Genomic DNA, 19,356 nt, shown 5'->3' with positions numbered 1-19,356 from the left:
AAATGCAGATCTGCTGGCAAAAATTTTCCTAAAAATTATTTGTCTAAAAAATATTTTATTTCGCTGAAACCGGTTTGGCTCAGTGGATAGAGCGTCGGCCTGCGGACTGAAAGGTCCCAGGTTCGATTCCGGTCAAGGGCATGTACCTTGGTTGCGGGCACATCCCCAGTGGGAGATGTGCAGGAGGCAGCTGGTCGATGTTTCTCTCTCATCGATGTTTCTAAGTCTCTATCTCTGTCCCTTCCTCTTGTAAAAAAAATCAATAAAATATATTTTTTAAAAATATATTTTATTTCATCTTAATTTTTTAAAAATTTTTTTCCCCTGGATATAGAATTCTGGATTAACTCTCCCTCCCCCCCCCCCCCCCAGCATTTAAAAAAAGGTCATTCCATTTTTTTCTGGCCTCCATTGTTTCTAATAAAAAGTCAGCAATAATTATATTTCTTGTTCTCATGACATGTCTTTTTTCTCTGACTGCTTTCAAAGTTGTTTTTTTTCCTACATTTTTTGTTTTCAGAAGTTTTAATAGAATGTGCTTAGGTATGGTTCTTTTTATATATATTCAGCTTGGGTCTCACTGAATTCCTGCATCTTCAACATAGCATTTTTTAATCAAATTGGGGAAGTTTTCAACCATTATTTTATCATATATTTTTTCTTCCTCAATATATCCTGTTTTCCTTTCATAGCTCTAATTACACATATATTAGGCTATTTGAAAATGTCACATGCCCAAAAATCTTTTCACTTTCTTCAAACTTTTTTTCTCTGTGTTCTTGCAACTGGGTAATTTCTATTTCTTTGACTTCAAGTTCATTGACTCTTTCTTCTTTCAATCTCTACTATTAAGTCTATGGAGTTAATATTGCATTTCAGTTTTTGCACTTTAGTTTAAGGACCAAACTTTCTCCCTTGTATGTCTTATCAGATCTTGGAGTTTCAGGTTTTGTTAGAATAGGCTTAACATAAGTCTTACTCTAGAATGTGGCACTTACTCTTCTAGGCTCAGCATTTCTTGTGTCAACTGAATGCCAAAAGTTTTAACAAGGTATTAATGAGGTCTTTCTACTGTGGTAGGGTACTCCAACTTCACCAAGAATTGCTCTTCCCCAGAACTGTTGAACCTATAATTTGTCTATTCCCTTCTCCCTATAGCAGCTGCAGTCTGTTAAGCCTTGAGTGGTTTCAATCCTACAAATATATAGGCCAGGAATCTGCTACAGACTCACAGCAGATTTCTACAGGGACTTTGGAACCCACTTTCTTGGCAGCTCCCTCTCTTTGATATTATGTGCCACAGAACTCATTAGTTTCTGCTGCCCAAAACTTTCCTCATCTCAGTGGGACCACTACGCACTACTTGCACACCAGCTTTTTACACCTCTATTGGGAAATTATTCCCAGGCAGATAGTTGAGTGATCAGAGAGATTTTCATATGAGTTTCCCTTATTGTAATCTTGTGCTGTTATTCATTTCCTAGAAAGAATTACCTCATACAGTTTGTCCAGTTTTATAGTTGTTAACTGCAGTTAGCCTATTCTGGGATTAGTTAGTCCATCATGGCCAGCTGCCTTATTGCCCACCAGAAAGAATTTTCTGATTATATTTCTACCCAAAGTGTTTTAAAACATCTATTTCCTTATATCCATGCCAGTTCTAGGTTTTATTATTATTGTAATGTTTGCAGATTAAGTGGATATTTATTTTATTAATCACATATAAGCCTTGATTTTCATATTTGAAACTTTTCATTATAATTGTGTCTAGGGAAACCCCCTAAGGACTATAGTTTAAATGAGACTCAGCAGATTAGATATACAAGTGACTATTGGCATGACCCACTGGGTAATGAGCTATGTTTGATCACTTGTTTGAGACAGCCAGCACTTGCTGTGCTATAAATACAAGCTGTTCTCTTGTCTGGAGACAGTGGAAAAGTTTAAGGATAATATTACTATGCTCCTTACATTAGAAAGAAAAATCTTAGGTGGCATAAAATATATAAAATAGAAAAGAAGCTCATTTGGGAATTTCTTTAAAAATTCAACGAAACAAAAGATAATTAAAATCACTAATGTGGGTTGGTGAGCCTATTGTGTTATCTTTGTGTGTAGGTTTACATTCTTCAAAATACATAAGATTCATCTTGCTTGATTTATGTAACAATGCTTGAATGTATTCAAGGTATGTCTATTATCTATACCGAATAGATGAGAAAATTGAATTTAAAAAATGGTGACTCCAATAATGTCAAAAGTTTAGTAAGTGGCTGAACTACAGATATAAAATAACTTGCACTTATGGAGGACATAATATGTTGCAGACATGCTAAACTCTTTCCATGTATTATTCATGTAGCTTTTATTAATTAGAATTATTTCAACTGAAAGTGACCCCATACACCTTACTCAAACTAGTTTTTTTTAAAAAATGTGTGTTTTCCTTTTTGTGTGTTCACTGGGAAATGCAGGAGGCAGCCTCAGGCATAGTTGAATCTGTGCTAAAATGATGTCAGGAATTTATGTATGCTCCCATTAAAATGTTAGTCATTGGACGATATGCATGTTAGAATGTCGATGAAACTCCCAATTACTATGTCTACATAAAGCCATCTCTGTATCCTTTAATTTGAAGATGAATGTGTAGTTTTTAAATGTCTTCCTTCTGAGGGTAGTGAGAATGGCATTCCTTGAATATATTCACAACATAAATCCTCAGCATATGGCATCAAGGATGGCTCCAACATCTTCAGATTTATGTCTTTAACAGCCCTGAACTCGGAAAGAAAGAGGTTTCCACTTATCTAATTCTCAGGGAGCACTGGGCCCTGACTTGTTCTGTGCTCACTCCTGCATGAATCACAGGCAAAGGAATGCCCTGTAGGACCCGCACCAGTCCTGTGTGTCTCCCTGAGCTGGAGAGTGTTACACCATTCCTCAACTATGCAGATGTAAATGAAAAGGGGGCGGTTTCCCAAATGTCTCAGCATGTTAATGTCAAAAGAAGGGGAGGTGATTCTAGGTAAGCCTTAGTAACAGGCATCCATCACAAAAGGTGTAATTATCATTTACATGTACACACAAGCAAACTGAGGCTTAAGGAAAAAAGGACGATAATCTGCTTCACCGTAACTCTGTTGTAGGTATGATGCTTTTCCCAAGGAAATAAAAACAATATCCCAATTCTGCAGTGCAATAAAAATGATTCATGTTGTGAGTACACCCAAGGAATGCCATTCTTACTACCCCCAAAAGAAAGACATTTGATGACTACATTATCATCTTCAAACTAAAGGACACAGAGACAGCTTTATATAGACATAATGAATTGGGAGTTTCATGAACATTCTAAAATGCATCTTTTTTTAGTGACTAACATATTAATGGGAACACACCTGATACTCAAAAAACCATAAATTCTAAACTGTGAAATATTGAGCACTATGCCTATTTATCTCTGCATACATACTTGATATAATGGCTGACACACTGAAAGTGTTCAATAATATTACATTGAATCAATGAGTGAAAATGGATGGAAGATAATCCAAATCTATTTATTTACATAGTAGTGGATAATACAGTCCCAAGGATATGTCAAAAGTACTTCCTATATAAGGAAGTAAAGGATTTGAGTCTGTTTTCAAAAAAAAACTATAGGTGTCTACCAAGACTGCTTTTTGAAAGAAACCATCTCGTTAGGGAGGAGTCATGGGTAATTCCATATATGACTCTTTCCCAGCACCACAACAGATTTAAATGTTACGTAAGCATTTGATAACTGAACTGTCTACTAAGTATTGGTCTATGATGTGCTTTAGTCATGATTAAGTTGGGCCAAATTAAATCTGTCTCTTGAGAATCTGAATCAGAGCTTGCGGGCATCGGGCAGTTTGTAACAGGAGCAGAAATATAAAGGCATCCAGAGTGGGGGCTTGTAACTGGTGTACACCAGAGTTAGGACATTTGTTTCTGAGGCACCAAGTCCTAGAGAGTCTGTGTAGTCACCTAAGTTGTTGACTGACTTACTAGAACTATTGCTATGTCTTCAATATTCCAGTCTCACTGAGATCTGGCATCATCGTAAAAAAAAACAAACCTGTATAATTCTGAGCACCACTTTTGAATGCAATAGTGCCAAGCTACAGTGTATCCAAAGAAGCAGGGAACGTGGTTTGGATTTTAATTTGAATAAGGTATGCCTGAAGAGAGTGATCGTACTTAGAACAGAGAAAAAGTATAGAGCGTAGAAAGGTAAACTTGGGGGGATGTGAAAAACAGAATGAGTATGATCTTGGTAGGGTAGAAGAAAGTCCAATGAATAAACAAAACAGAGAGGTAGGTCTGCTTATACTCAATTGAAAAATAAATATTCCAGCATTTTGTTGCCCTGGCCAGTGTGGATCAGGTGGTTGAGCATCGTCCCATGCACAGAGAGGTCATAAGTTCAATTCCTGGTCAGGGCACATACTAGGGTAGCAGGCCTGGTCCCCAGTAGGGGGGCATGCAGGAGGCAGCCAATGGAGAAGTCTCTCCCTTCTTCTCTCACTAAAAATCAATAAAAACATTTTTTTTAAAGAGTGATCTTGAATGATAAAATTGTAGTAATAAGGTATTATAGATATTGGATAACCAGAACTTCTTTGATTTAAAGAATGTATCATACAAATATATCATTTAAAGAATATATCACAAAGAATATGTCCAGTGTTATAGAATCTTTTCTTAGAAAATTAGGCTAATTATCAGCAGTGGATTTATCATAGTTTTAAAGTTTCTCATTTTTACCTATTGGGAAAGACTCAAACAACTCTGTTTTTGTATTTTTGTATTATTTTACTTAAAGAAAGTCCCCCTAAACCAGTGGTCGGCAAACTGCGGCTCGTGAGCCACATGTGGCTCTTTGGCCTCTTGAGTGTGGCTCTTCCACAAAATACCATGTGTGGGCGCGCACGTACAGTACGATTGAAACTTCGTGGCCCATGCACAGAAGTCGGTATTTTGTGGAAGAACCACACTCAAGGGGCCAAAGAGCCGCATGTGGCTCGCGAGCAGCAGTTTGCCGAACAATGCCCTAAACTATTTAAGTTGAATGTTCATAAACCTGGGTTAACCATTATTAATAGTGATGATTAACAATAATACAGGGATTTTTAAACCTCTTCCATTCATATTTAAAACCACAAATTGGAATGACTTCTAATTTATGCAGAAAGAACTTTTGATGTGTGTAATTATAATAGGAACAAACGTGTTCATTTGTTATGCACTGATTAAAACTTAATCAGTGTAATAAAGGACTCTGCAGAAATGCAAGCTCCTAAAGTACCAATACAAGTCTAAACATGGAAAAGTAAAAGAATTTAAATGGATATTCTTTTCTTGAAAGGCAGATTTAAACGATACATTTTTATCATTGAGCCACTCACATAATGGGCATCCAATAAATATTTGTTTCTGTATGTGGATCTTGCATTTCTATGATTTTATTTAAGCTTCACTTTCAGTATTGTTTTTTTTTAATTAAATCTTTATTGTTCAGATTATTACATTTGTTCCTCTTTTTTCCCCCCATAACTCCCCTCCTCCCAGTTCCCGCCCCACCCTCCGCCCTCACTCCCCACCCACTGTCCTCATCCATAGGTGCACGATTTTTGTCCAGTCTCTTCCCGCATCTCCCACACCCCTTTTCCCCCCAAGAATAGTCAGTCCATTCCCTTTCTATGTCCCTGATTCTATTATAATCACCAGTTCATTCTGTTCATCGGATTATTTATTCACTTGATTCTTAGATTCACTTGTTGATAGATGCATATTTGTTGTTCATAATTTGTATCTTTACCTTTTTCTTCCTCTTCCTCTTCTTAAAGGATACCGTTCAGCATTTCATATAATCCTGGTTTGGTGGTGATGAACTCCTTTAGCTTTTCCTTATCTGTAAAGCTCTTTATCTGACCTTCAATTCTGAATGATAGCTTTGCTGGATAAAGTAATCTTGGTTGTAGGTTCTTGGTACTCATCACTTTGAATATTTCTTGCCACTCCCTTCTGGCCTGCAAAGTTTCTGTTGAGAAATCAGCTGACAGTCGTATGGGTATTCTCTTGTAGGTAACCGAGTTTCTTTCTCTTGCTGTTTTTAAGATTCTCTCTTTATCTTTTGCTCTTGGCATTTTAATTATGATGTGTCTTGGTGTGGTCCTCTTTGGATTCCTTTTGTTTGGGGTTCTCCGCGCTTCTTGGACCTGTAAGTCCATTTCTTTCACCAGGTGAGGGACGTTTTCTGTCATTATTTCTTCAAATAGGTTTTCAATATCTTGCTCTCTCTCATCTTCTGGCACCCCTATAATTCTGATGTTGGTACGCCTGAAGCTGTCCCAGAGGCTCCTTACACTATCCTCGCATTTTTGGATTCTTTTTTCATTTTGCTTTTCCGGTTGGGTGTTTTTTGCTTCCTTGCATTTCAAATCATTGACTTGATTCTTGCGCTCCTCTGTTCTGCTGTCGGGAGTCTGTATAATATTCTTTATTTCAGTCAGTGTATGCTTAATTTCTAGTTGGTTCCCCAATATAAGATCGAGGGTCTCATTAGTTTTCTTGTAGATCTCATTAAGTTTATCGGCGGCTTCTAAACAGTTCTTGAGAGACCTTAAAAGTGTGGTTCTGAACTCTATATCGTCCATTGACAATTTTGTCCTGTTTCTTTGTCTCCGCATTTTGTTATGCTTCCTTGGTGCACCCCCTAGTGGTCTTTGTTCGTGGTCTTATAGTTAAATCTTGATTGTTGTAGCTAATTCCAGGGAGGGTTTGACCTCCAGGCCAAGTGGCTATGAGAATCAGCTGTGTCTGCAGTGAGAGAACTTCTGTCCTCTAGGGAGGTGCTAATCTGGCGTTTGCCTGAGGCTATCCGGCAAATGCCTCTGTGCAGGGCTTGGGCGGGGCGGGTCGCACAGGATCAACAGGGTGGGCCGGAGAGAGCAGTATGGCGGCTCTCAGTCCTGTCCCCAGGGGCTCTGCCTCTCTGAGTCCCAGCAATGGCTGCAAAGCTCGGAGAGAAAGCTGCACTCGCTCTGACCGAAGCCAGGCAGTCCCGCTTCTCCCGTTTGAGTCTGGGTCCCTAAAGACTCGCCCGGATCTGGAGCTCAGAGTCTGCGACTCCCTCCCGATTGAAAACGCCAACCGCGCCCTCCGCCGCCAGCCCGCTCCACGCACTCCGCACCTCAGAATTTGACTTCAGCACTGCGCCTCCTCTGAGTGTCCATATGCGTTTCTCTTTCCTCCTAGTTGTAGGACTTCCACTCAGCCAGCGTTCCAGTGGTTCTGGGTGATGTCCGTTCCGTCTTTTAGTTTCACTTTTGAAGTAGTTGTTCAAAGCAGCAAACTCCGGCATTAACCTATGCCGCCATCTTGGTTGACCCCACTTTCAGTATTGTTACCAATACTTAAATATACTTATATTTTTGCAAGAGTTTCACATAACTTCACATTCAGTTTTACTTGATAAAAAATATATGTATTTTCCTTTAATAGTATCAAAATGAAATAGAAATTAACTCATCATTAGCAGCAAAATAAACAAGCAAACAAAACTAAAATAGGAGGACAAGCAATAAAAAGGGGTGCTCCGGCTTTGATTACAAATAAGTAAAAACCAAGTTTTACATTGCCTTTCTTTAGACCATTTGTATAGCTGCTATTTTTGTAATATTTTACAAATGGCATGAATAAAGTATGTCTGCTGTGGCTTCTTTCAGAAGAAATGATGATCTATATAAAGTTTTCTCTCATAATAAGTTAAGAGCCAGTTGTCCCGTTTGAGAATACTTATTAATCATTTTCATGGTTGATAGTTTTATCTCTGGGAACCCCTGTAATCAAGATCTCCTTTCATGTAGTTTTGCTTGGGATTGTGGTTAAACCGTTTCTGCCCAGCCTCTCCTCGGGGAGGAGGCCACTGCTGTCATGTGGAATGGCAGTGATCCCTGCAAGCTGCAGCGGGGACCCATAAACTCTGTTGTGACTTCTTAAAAAACAAGAAAGTGTGACCTTTCTGATAGCAGGGCCTGAAACAAAGATGTTTTTACACCCTCATCCATCACACACATACACACACACCCTGCCCTGTTTTCACTTCCAGGATTTCATTTTAGGTTTTTCGTCATGTTTTATTTCTGCAAAGTTTCCACTATTCTTGGTGATGAACTCTGGATAGAATTTGGGAAACACCTCAACCACATTCATCAATTTTTCAATTGTGACCTTTCTATGTGGCGTCCTCAAGTGTTTTTTCACTTCCAACATATAATTTCATTACTTACTTTCCAGGAGGATAGTACAGACTGTTACCAGGGCTCATTCCAAGGAAGCTAATCAATTTAAATTTTTTTAAAGTGTTTAAATTACACCTAGAGCCTGCAAAGCGTTGGTATTGTTGCTTATTTTTGAGTTTGGCTGAAGAAATGAATTTTAAGTTATGGGATGTAGTTTGAAACTTGTGAGATCAGGTGCTTCTAAGATCAGATACTTTGTATCCTCACAAGATTTAAGGATTGTTCTGGAAAAATCTCCCAATATTGTTCTTGTGTATATAAACTTTTTTAAAATTTTTAGTAGGTTTTAATATTTTAGTTGGTAACCTTTTAAAGTACAGTTTATTTTTCATTAAGAATTAGTTTGAGTCTTTTAATTAAGTTCATAAAATAGAAACTGTAAGCATGAAGAGGATCTTTTATGTAGAAAAAAGGACAATTTGAGATATGAGATGTGTGATTTGTGGTTTCATCACTAAGTGATTCTTAGTTGCAAAGTCCTGTACAGCTCAGTGCAAGTTAACTCTTCCCATGGACAGTTGTCAACAGAATTACAAAGTGTTCCGGTGTCTGTGGTAATCTACCTTTCCAAATTAAAAATTCACAAGTTCATGCTTATACATTAAAGAATAAGGCCTTGATGATCAAGATGATCTCATTATTTTATTAAAAACATATTTTGGAAGAAATGTATTGTCATTTGATCAAATCATCACTCAAAAATGTGCTTTAATCCCACATTGCTAAATCTCAACTGGTTTCTTTTCAACCTAAAATATATTTGATTCATAGCGTGGCATAATTAATGCTTAAAGCAATGTTTATATGATGTAAGAACAATATTTTAAATTCTAAGCCAGTAATCTTATGTCTAAGTGCCTTTCTTACCCTTTCAAAACAGGACTTGTAACATCTCCTTGTTCTTTCTCCGGCATAGATCGTGGCACCGTGCAGAAGGTGGTGGTTCTCCCGACTAACAGCACCGCCAGCAGCGAGCTCATCCTGGAGGAGCTGGAAGTGTTTAAGGTTGGAACACCTCCTCTATTAGTCTCTGAACATGTATGATGAACACAATTCTTTCATCTAACAGACACTTTGGAGGGAAATAACATCTTATAAAAGATCAAATAAAGAATGTAATAAATTGTGAGGGCAGGAACACCAGATAACATGAGAAATATAGAACAAACATTTTTCTGAAGTATTTTGATGCATTTCAAGCTATCTCAACATAAAAGGATTAGTGTTTCTCGGCTATCATCACAACTTGAAGAATTTTGTTCAGCATTATTTTTGAAAAATGAGTTCTGTGGTCAAGGTCTAGAAGATTTGCCTTGAAAGGGCTTTTCTCATTTGCTTCACAAACCACTGAAACCCAAATGCTTTCACGTTATTGGTTGTTAGATAAACTATCTCATATTTTTTAGCCAGGAATTTCAAGATAAACTGCTTTGTTGTCTCCTTTTTTATTGTTTTCAATTTAAATGTCACCCTAATTAAGTAAAACAAATGTCTATTTATCACTCAAAATTTTATGTTCTCTCTGAACTTGAGATCTCACTGTATTATTCTTTCTGTTCTTGAATTTGGCTTTTAAACAAAGAAAGACAACAATAACAAAGGCACACAGAGAGAAGTTGAGTCCTGCAAGATCTTACCTGGTCAGGGCAGAGTGCCGATTCATGTACCTGTGAGCCTGGAGAGCAGATCTGTGGTGCCCTGCACATCCTTCGCCCCTTAAGGCATAGGTCATCATAGTTCAGTGGTCCCTTTTATCTGCTTTGAAAAGATGGGTAAAAGCACAGACAGAGGATCTGTTAGGATCAAAATGAAACTTTGACGTGGAATCAATTCTACTGCATTCTACACTATTGTCAACTAAAACAAGTAAGAAACATTGGCCCACGGACACCAAAAGACTGGAGTCAGCGTATAACTAAGTAAAAGTAGCATGTCAGAACTCAGGCCAGCCTACTGTTAGTCCAGTGAGTTGCTTTGCTTAGTTTAGTAGACTCAGAATGTATTGACTTATTAATATACATTACCACAGTCACCAAAAATATTGAATTTATAAGCACATACGTGATCGAGACAGCCTGCTGTTAGATGATACTAGTACATTTTCAATGTGAAGGAATATTTTTAATCAAATCAAATATAAAATGTGAGGAACTCCGGGAAATTGTTCGGTGTTATTAAGCTGACAATGTTTAATGCTAGCTCCCTTTGTCATAAGCTTTTTGAGATTAGTGCATTAAAATCGTGCTCATTAAATATTCACCACATGCTTTCAAGTGCCTTTTCTATGCTTGCTTTGGAAAGAAATTGTTTCACTGGGTTAACCAGAATCACATTATATATAAAATACAATTTTTTTTCTTTCAATTCAGTAGGGACAACTTGGCTAGCCAAAATAATATAAAGTACCTTATTCTGAACTTCTCCTGAAGATAGCAAAAATGCCATGTTGTAGCACTTCATTTGGAATTCTGAAATACCTTTTTTTAGGCAATCAGGAAATGTTAATTAAGTGAGCTTGACACAAACTCAAACATGTATGTTATGGCAAGGTCTTAAAGAAACGTGAGTTCTTCTGATCATGTGCTAACTACTTATGGTCTGTTAGATGAGTAAGGCCGGTGTTATCATCACAAAGAATAAACTCTCGGTGGAAAAATAGAGTCAGTCAAAATGCATGCGTGTGCCAGTGACTGATGTGGCTGAATTGAGAGATACAGTTACCAAATACAGTTACTGTCTTTGACGTGGTGTTTGGGTCACATTTTCTGAGGTGAGGTAAAAATAATTGGGTGTGTATGCTATACTGTGATAGGCACATCAGGAAATAATGCATTCAAATGGAAAAATGCCTTAGTTAAGGGTCCCACAGATATACTGCAGGAAACTCAATGTAACTTTTAAAAACTAGGCACTTTGTTTCATATATTGTGCAGAACCACGATCTCTTATTTTAATCCTCTGTTCAAAATAATTTCTGAAAATATGTCCAGCGTCCCTAAGCTTAACTTGAATTGGAGGTGCAACTTTGAGATGTTGCCTAGTTGGATATAAATTACAATACTTTCTTTTGTATGTGTGTGTATTTCTCTCTTTTTTTAATTTAAATTCTTCATTGTTTAAAGTCTTACATAAGTCTCCCTTTTCCCCCATTGACCTCTCCCCTACTACCCCCACCCCCCAGCACATGCTCTTACCCTCCCCCCCATCTGTGTCCATTGGTTCTGCTTATATGCATGCATACAAGTCCTTTGGTTGATCTCTTACCCCCTCCCCTTCCCCTGCCTTCTCTCTGAAGTTGGATGGTCTGTTCAGTGCTACCTTGTCTCTGAATCTATTTTTGTTTATCAGTTTATGCTGATCATTATATCCCACATATGAGTGAGATCATGTGATATTTATCTTTCTTGACTGGCTTATTTCACTTAGCATAATGCTCTCCAGGTCCATCTATGCTGTTACAAAGGTTAAAACTCCTTATTTTTTACAGCAGCATAGTATTCCATTGTGTAGATGTATCAAAGTTTTTTAACCCACTCATCTGCTAATGGGCTCTTAGGCTGTTTTAAATCTTAGCTATTATAAATTGTGCTTCTATGAACAAAGGGGTACATATATTCTTTCTGATTGGTGTTTCTGGTTTCTTGGGATATATTCCCAGAAGTGGGATTACTGGGTCAAATGGAAGTTCCATTTTTAAATTTTTGAGGAAACTCCATACTGTTTTCCACAGTGGCTGTACCAGTCTGCAATCCCACCAGCAGTGCATGAGAGTTCCTTTTTCTCTGCAACCTTACCAGCATTTGTCATTTGTTGATTTGTTGATGATAGCCATCCTGACAGGTGTGAGATGGTACCTCATTGTTGTTTTTATTTGCATCTCTTGGATGGTTAGTGACCTTGAGCATGTTTTCATATGTCTCTCAGCCTGCTGTATGTCCTCTTTTGAAAAGTGTCTATTTAGATCCTTTGCCCATTTTTTTGGTTGGATTGTTTATCTTCCTTTCATTAAGTTGTATAAGTTCCCTGTAAATTTTGGAGATTAAACCCTATTGAAGATAACATTGGCAAATATGTTCTCCCATGCAGTGGGCTTTCTTGTTGTTTTGTTGATGGTTTCTTTTGCTGTGCAGAAGCCTTTTATTTTGATGTGGTCCCATTTGTTTATTTTCTTCTTAGTTTCTATTGCCCTAGAAGCTGTATCGGTAAAGATATTGCTACGACGTATATCTACTATTTTGCTGCCTATGGAGTCTTCTAAGATTTTTATGGTTTCCCTGTATGTGTGTGTATTTCTAAGCAATGAGCCAAACTTGTTACAATAGTGTTTAGAGATATTGCCATTTTATCTTTCAAATGTTAGAACATACAGCTTCAGAAAGTGAAATCATTGTGGGCACAGTTGATTTTGAAAGGTTGCTCCCACTTGAGTTAATCAAGTAAAATTTCAGACTTTCATTAGGTTATCACATCTAATTTTTAATCTTTAAAAGTAACTAAAATATTTAAGAAGTAAATTTATAAATAGAGTGGCTTTCAAAAAGGATTACTATTTCAGAAAATTCTTAGATTCTTTAACTGGTTCACATTTATTAAAAGAGGATCCTTGCCCTGATGTGGCTCAGTTAGTTGGAGCATCAAACGCCGAGAGGCAGGGGTTGAATGCCCATTCAAGGCACATGCCCGTATTTCAGGTTTGATCCCTGGTTGGGGCACATGCAGGAGGCAACGAATTGGTGTATTTTTCTCTCTATCTCTCCTCTCTCTTAAAATAGCAATATTTTTTTTTATAAAGAGGATCCCTGACAACATTACTTTGCAGCAAAAAGAATTAATAAGTATGGTTCACGCTAATACTTCTTTCTAAAACGACTTTTGTCAGGTGAACAATTGTGTCTTATGCAGAGTGCTGCGTGTGGAATAAGATGGGGTACCACTCCACAGTCCCCCACCCAGATACCCAGTTCAATCCTGAGTTACTCATTGGATTCATTATTCCAAGATACACTTTTTTCAGTTCTCTCAAAATTGTCATTTTTTTTCTAATGACTATATTGATATATGTGTTATAATTGCAACTTTTGTTTTAGTTTAGGCATATATTTGTGTAACAAATCCATCCTTACCCCCAGAGGAAATATATTATACACAAGTATTGCTAGACTTTGAAAGTGTGTATATATATATATATACACACACACACACACATTTAGAGAGAAATAATGATTTCTTGAATTTCAATAGAAAAGAGAAATTGTTTTGAATGCAAAATCATTTTTAATGATTATTTGAACAACTAACAATATTTTTCTTTTTTCAGAATCACGTTCCTATAACAACAATGAAAATTTCATCTAAAAAGGTAAAATCAACCCCATTTTTATTTTCTTTGCATGTAAAAAATTTTACTACTATGAAAAAGTGTATTTATAATTTCTGAAAAATCTTTTTTAATATGAGCATAATAATTAATACTATTTACAGAATACCACAATACCACAAAATCACTTTCAATTTTGATGTAGAATTCACTAGCTAGTAGTGGAGACAAAAATAGGTTTATTTTTGTACAGAAGTCCATCAGAGCAAAACACACGTATGTACAGCATGACAGCCCAACATTTTGTATATCCTATATGCTCAAATATTACTGTGTGTTAAGCCAACCAAAATAAAAAATAAAATAAAAAAAACACCTTTCTGAAGAAAGAATTTAGCATAATGTTGAGCCACTATAATATCACATTCTCAGGAGCTTAGATTGAGTAATTAATCCTCTTCTGAGTTCCTGATTCTGTCACATGTTTAAAATATGAAATGCATTTTTAAGCTTATTTTTAAGAAAAGGCTATTTTTTTAGGATTATACATGTCATTAAAAAAAAATCTGAATGTTTCCAATCTAAGCCATAACCAGGTTCAGGATTTGGTGAAGAAGTGTTCGACTATGATTACCAGCAATGTTTAACCTTCTCCTTTGTGCCTGCACATGCAAATATACAAGGATCACAGAAAAGAAACGTGCCGTTCCAATCTCGACATGTCCATCCCTAATGGTACCCCAAAGCAAACACTGTAAGGGCCAGAGCAGTATAATAAAAAGTGGAGTGGGCTTAAGAGCAGGAATGGCATACGTGTGAATCTTAACCTGACCATAAATTACAAATGAATCATCTAACTTCACTGAGCTAAGTTTCTGCCTCTACAAGGTAATGCGTTTCTCACAAATTAATTTATATAAATTGCCCAAAATAAAGTGGTTCTTTGGTAACTGCTGTTTGTAGGAGCCTAAGACTCATTTTTCTTGGAATAGAGAATAAAGGTTTTATGTGTTAGCACAACAGATGACATAACTTTGGTGTTCTTCACCATATTTGGTCTGATGCAGATGAACAAGTAATCCACAGTCAGTCTTGTCCTAGTTTTCACTTGACTAAATTTATGAAGAAAAATAAATAGGGTAAAACAAAACTAAAGATCTCATCTGTAATAATGTTTGTATGGTGCATAACAAACATTTTCCCAAGTAACAAGAAGCCATTTATCATTTCTCCCAGTGTCCTCGAGAGCTGAGTCCTAGTCAGAATTGTCTTTGAAGTCAGCAGCAGGAAAACCCTTTGTTTACTGTAGTTTAATGGAAAGCGAAAGTATTAGAGCAAAATTCAAAATGAACATGAAGCCATTTGTATGGCATGGTAGTTGTTCATTATACAGTTACAGGTTTCAACTTTTAATTCAACTTGTGAACTTGTAGTTCACAGTCCATTCCATAAAACTGCAATATACAACACACACATACACACACAAAAACTGAGTATTAAATGCTTTCAACACCTTAAAATGTAGATAATTACAAATGTTTCATTAAATTAATTAGATAGAGGGCAAGGTAATTATTTGATTTTGGGAGGACTTCATTTGCCCAACTGCATACTGCATTGTTACAGTGAAAGAACTACAAATTGCCAATGATAACATTATAGATATATATACACATGTTTATATACCATGAATTTTTTAAAAATATGTTTTTATTGATTTGGGAGAGAGATAGAAAAATCAATGCATCAACATCAATTGGCTGCCTCCTGCATGACCCCTGATGGGGACTGAGCCCAAAACCCGGGCATGTGCCCTGTCTTGGAATGGAACCATGACCTCCTAGTGCATGGGTAGATGCTCAACCAACTGAACCACACGGGCCAGACTAAATATCATGAATTAGTACCTTCCCTAGTGCTCAAACTATTTTATTGTCATTTTTATGGACATCTAGTCTCTAAGTTATTCTTGCATTCTATGTAGCAGAAAATAGTTGAATTACTTACAAAAAAGAATTTCTAAAATGAAACTATCTGTAATCCTTTTCTCAAATAAACCAGTTTCCTCAAAAAATTTTAATGAAGCTGATGCATTCACTGTGTTATTTATTAATGTACTAAGTAAGCACCACTTTAAATATTGTTAGAGAAATGATTATTATCAAAACATGCCATTGTTTTCTTATGGTTTGAATGTCTCAACTTGGGGTCAATATTTTTCAGCCCAATTTTTGAAAAAAAATAGATCTGAATAAAAAATTATTTTACATTAGATATAGAGTGAGGTGTGATTCAAATGACTTATCAGAATTGAAAAATTATGAATTGATAATAATTATGAATTGATAATTTTAATACTACTACTGTTATTTAACATTCATTGAGCTCATAGGCGTCAGAAAATATGCTAAAAATTTTATGTGGAGTTAACTGTTACATTCATTTCTTACAAAAACTCTATAGGGTACATGCTCTATTATCCCAGTTTTAGCAAAGAGGAAGCTGAGATTCCGAAAAGTTACACAGCAAAATTTTGGTTGAGCCAGGGTTTGAATCCCAGAAATATGCCCCCAGAGCCTGCTGGACAATGATGTCCCCACTGATTTAATTCTAAGTAGCGTATACATATATGTACATAATATAAATATGTGTAGATGAATGTGAATGTGCACATGTGTGTGAATGTGTATGTGCATGTATCCAAGATCCAGCTTAGAGATGCTGTGCTAGCTTTGAATCACATATCAGTCCTTCGTAAAATATTTAGCGTCAATTAGAAATTTACCCCATCAACTCCTGAGAACCACTTTATGCTAGGCGGCAGGAATTAGAGCAGTATCATAAAAACTCCTGACACCCTACAAAAGAAGGATAAAATCTTTATTTATGACTTAGGGTGCTGAATAGCTCTGGATACACAGAAAGTTTAAGACATGTCTACTTATAAATACTTATATTCTTCTAAATAATTTGAAAATCACCTAATGAGAAATATGTCACTTTCAAAGGCATGTGAAAAATGTTTTTTTTTAATTTTATGTACTACTATCTAGTTTTTCTTCTAAACTTAAAAATGTCTTGTGTTTTAGACTTCATTTTTTCAAATTTACAACGTGATGGGTTGCCAGACTTGAAGAATAAGAAAGCTGCCTTGTACTTTGCAAAAAGACAGCATTCAAAGAAAAAAGCAAACACCATAATTTAAATCTGTAATATATTAGCTCAAATCTGAGAGAACAATGAATCCCAATGTCTAAAACACATTACCATTCTACATGGTACTCTGAGCTTTTTCCTTTAAACAGGAAAGTGGTAATGTTATAGGCATATTAACGTAAAAAAAATTTATTTATTTTGGCTTTATATCCTTCTGGACTTTGCTTCTCGTTTTTAGTCTAGTTGCAAAATGAATCCAGGGGTCTGTGGGCATATATTATAATGTGTTCCTGCTGAAAGTCCCCTTTTGACTTCCGCATCTGAAATAAATCATCATCATTCTTCTCATAGCAACAGTTGTATGTGAGTTCCAACGAAGGGGTTTCCCAAGTGTCCCTGCATCGCTGCCACATCTACGGCACAGCCTGCGCCGACTGCTGCCTGGCCAGGGACCCTTACTGCGCCTGGGATGGCCATTCCTGCTCTCGGTTCTACCCAACCGGGAAGCGGTGAGTATGAAGCACTCAGCTGAAAATCAAAATTGATGTCACCAGACAACGGTAGTATGCTTTCAAACCGGCACTAAAAGCACTGTGAATAGTCTTTGAATGGAGAAAATGTTAGCGCTTTATAACTTGAGCTTCTCAGGAATATGTTAACTAGAATACCATACTTTGGAAATTTTTCCCCCTCCTCTTAAGGCACCTCTGCCACACAATTCCCCATCTGTGATACAACAAATATTTCGATCAGGATTTATCTTTATTTTATTTTATTTTTTACATTAGCTAATTTTTAATCTTCTTTTCACGTTATATGCTTGTGTATATTATTAAATCCCACCTTTCTAGGGTTTCCCTGTGCCACTTAATTCTCCTGTAATCGAATGCTTGTGCTAGTTCCCTGGCCAGTGTGGCTCAGTTGGTCATCCTCACCAAAGGGTTGCCAGTTCAATTCCAGGGTGAGGGCACCTGCCTGGGTTGTGGCTCCAGCCCACGTAGTGGGTATGCAGGAGGCAGCTGAAGGATGTGTCACTCTTGAATTGACATTTCTCTTTCTCTCCCTCTCCGTTCTTCTCTCTAAAAATCAATATAAATATATTTTTTAAGTACTTGTGCTAATTTAAGCAAAAGGAATGTTGCTCCAAGATGGGTATCCTGAGTTGCTTTTTTGAAAACTTGAGCATTCTTTACTCTTTAGAATGCTGGTTAGATTAAGAGAACAAGGCAGTCTGAGGCAGTGCCTTTATCTAAGCAAAGACTTAGGCAGGAAACTCTGAACCAACTTGCACCCGTTTAGAAGGGACCACCAGAACTGAAATTGACTGTAGAACAAATAATATGCAGAATTTAGAACCAGCCAATGTCACAGATATTTTCAGTCATACCTTGATATGGGTCATGATGGATGACAGGACCAATACCTATAAAAATTAGTGTCAGCAGGAGAGAGCAAATAGGACCAGCCATGACCAATGATCTTTTAAGTAAATCATTGGATGTCATTTTATAGATACTTTATTGCACGTCATAGATACAGGCCTTTAAGGACATTGGCAGTTTAAACAATCCTTGCACTTGTGCATATCGAGATGATTCTGAAGCTTTTATCTATTAGTTCAACAAGTTTGTATCACCGGACACTTATTTGACATGCAGTGTTCTAGAGCTAGGTATATCACTCTAAAAACTACAACTCAAAGGCAAAAATCCCTGCCTTGTGGGATAATAAATTCTAAAGGGGGAAGACAGATAATAAATAAGAAAACCCTCTAGTATATAAAAAAAATGGGAAGGTGTATGAATTATAAAATGGTAAAGAGAGATAAGGGGTGTGGGAAGCATGGGGCTGCAATGTTAAATGGGTGGACAGGGGGGCCTTACCAAGGATGAGATATTTGAACAAGGACTTGAATGTGAAGAAGAATGGAACCATGGCATTATTTGGAAGAATAACATTTCAAAGAGGAGGCTCAGAAATTCTTAAAGCTGAATTGAAATAGAAATCTATAGAGAGATTATTAATATGTGAGTGATAATTTGACTTTTGTTTAATAAGACCTGGTTGGTTTTGTCTGGGATTGCACACCTGGAGTAGAAGGAGGATGAGGGGAGAGGAGAGAGAAGTTGCAAAAAGGCTACTCTAATAATCCAGGTGAAATATAATGGTGACTTGCACAGGGATGATAGAGGTGGAGGTGGCAAAAGTGGTTTGATTCTGGACAGAGCTCATAGAATCTGCTAATGTAGTACATGTGGATGTTAAAGAAATAGAGGCCTCAAAGATGAACCAAGTTCTTGGAACTGAGCATTGGAAATATGTAGATGGAATTTAATGAGAAAGAGCAGACTGTCGAAGGAGTAAGTTTGTAGGGAGAAACTTGATAAGTGAATGGTGCCTATAAGATATTCAAGTAGAGATGTTGAGTAGGAAGTTAGAAATATGAATCTGGAGTAGAGAGGGGTGGCCTGGGCTAGATAATTTGGAAGTCTTTTGTATTTAAATTCATGAGCTATGAAGAGATCTCCCATTCTTTAAACCAGGATTTTTAGT

General features: G+C 36.8%; 1 protein-coding gene across 2 annotated transcripts in view; it reads left to right on the top strand.

Annotated features, from left to right (window-relative positions):
• The window catches only part of SEMA3C (semaphorin 3C), a 166,467-nt gene that overhangs the window by 134,094 nt on the left and 13,017 nt on the right, over nt 1-19,356 (top strand). For both annotated transcript variants that reach the window (XM_081102081.1, XM_081102082.1), the window contains exons 13-15: nt 9,247-9,335; nt 13,648-13,689; nt 17,155-17,312. In XM_081102081.1, the coding sequence (XP_080958207.1) occupies nt 9,247-9,335; nt 13,648-13,689; nt 17,155-17,312 (289 nt within the window). The remainder of the gene's footprint in view (nt 1-9,246; nt 9,336-13,647; nt 13,690-17,154; nt 17,313-19,356) is intronic.

The sequence above is a fragment of the Myotis nattereri genome (assembly GCF_964212035.1).
Source record: "Myotis nattereri genome assembly, chromosome: 11".
NCBI lineage: Eukaryota > Metazoa > Chordata > Mammalia > Chiroptera > Vespertilionidae > Myotis > Myotis nattereri.
Note: the sequence above shows the minus strand (reverse complement) of the source record. Positions and strands in the feature narration are given on the sequence as shown.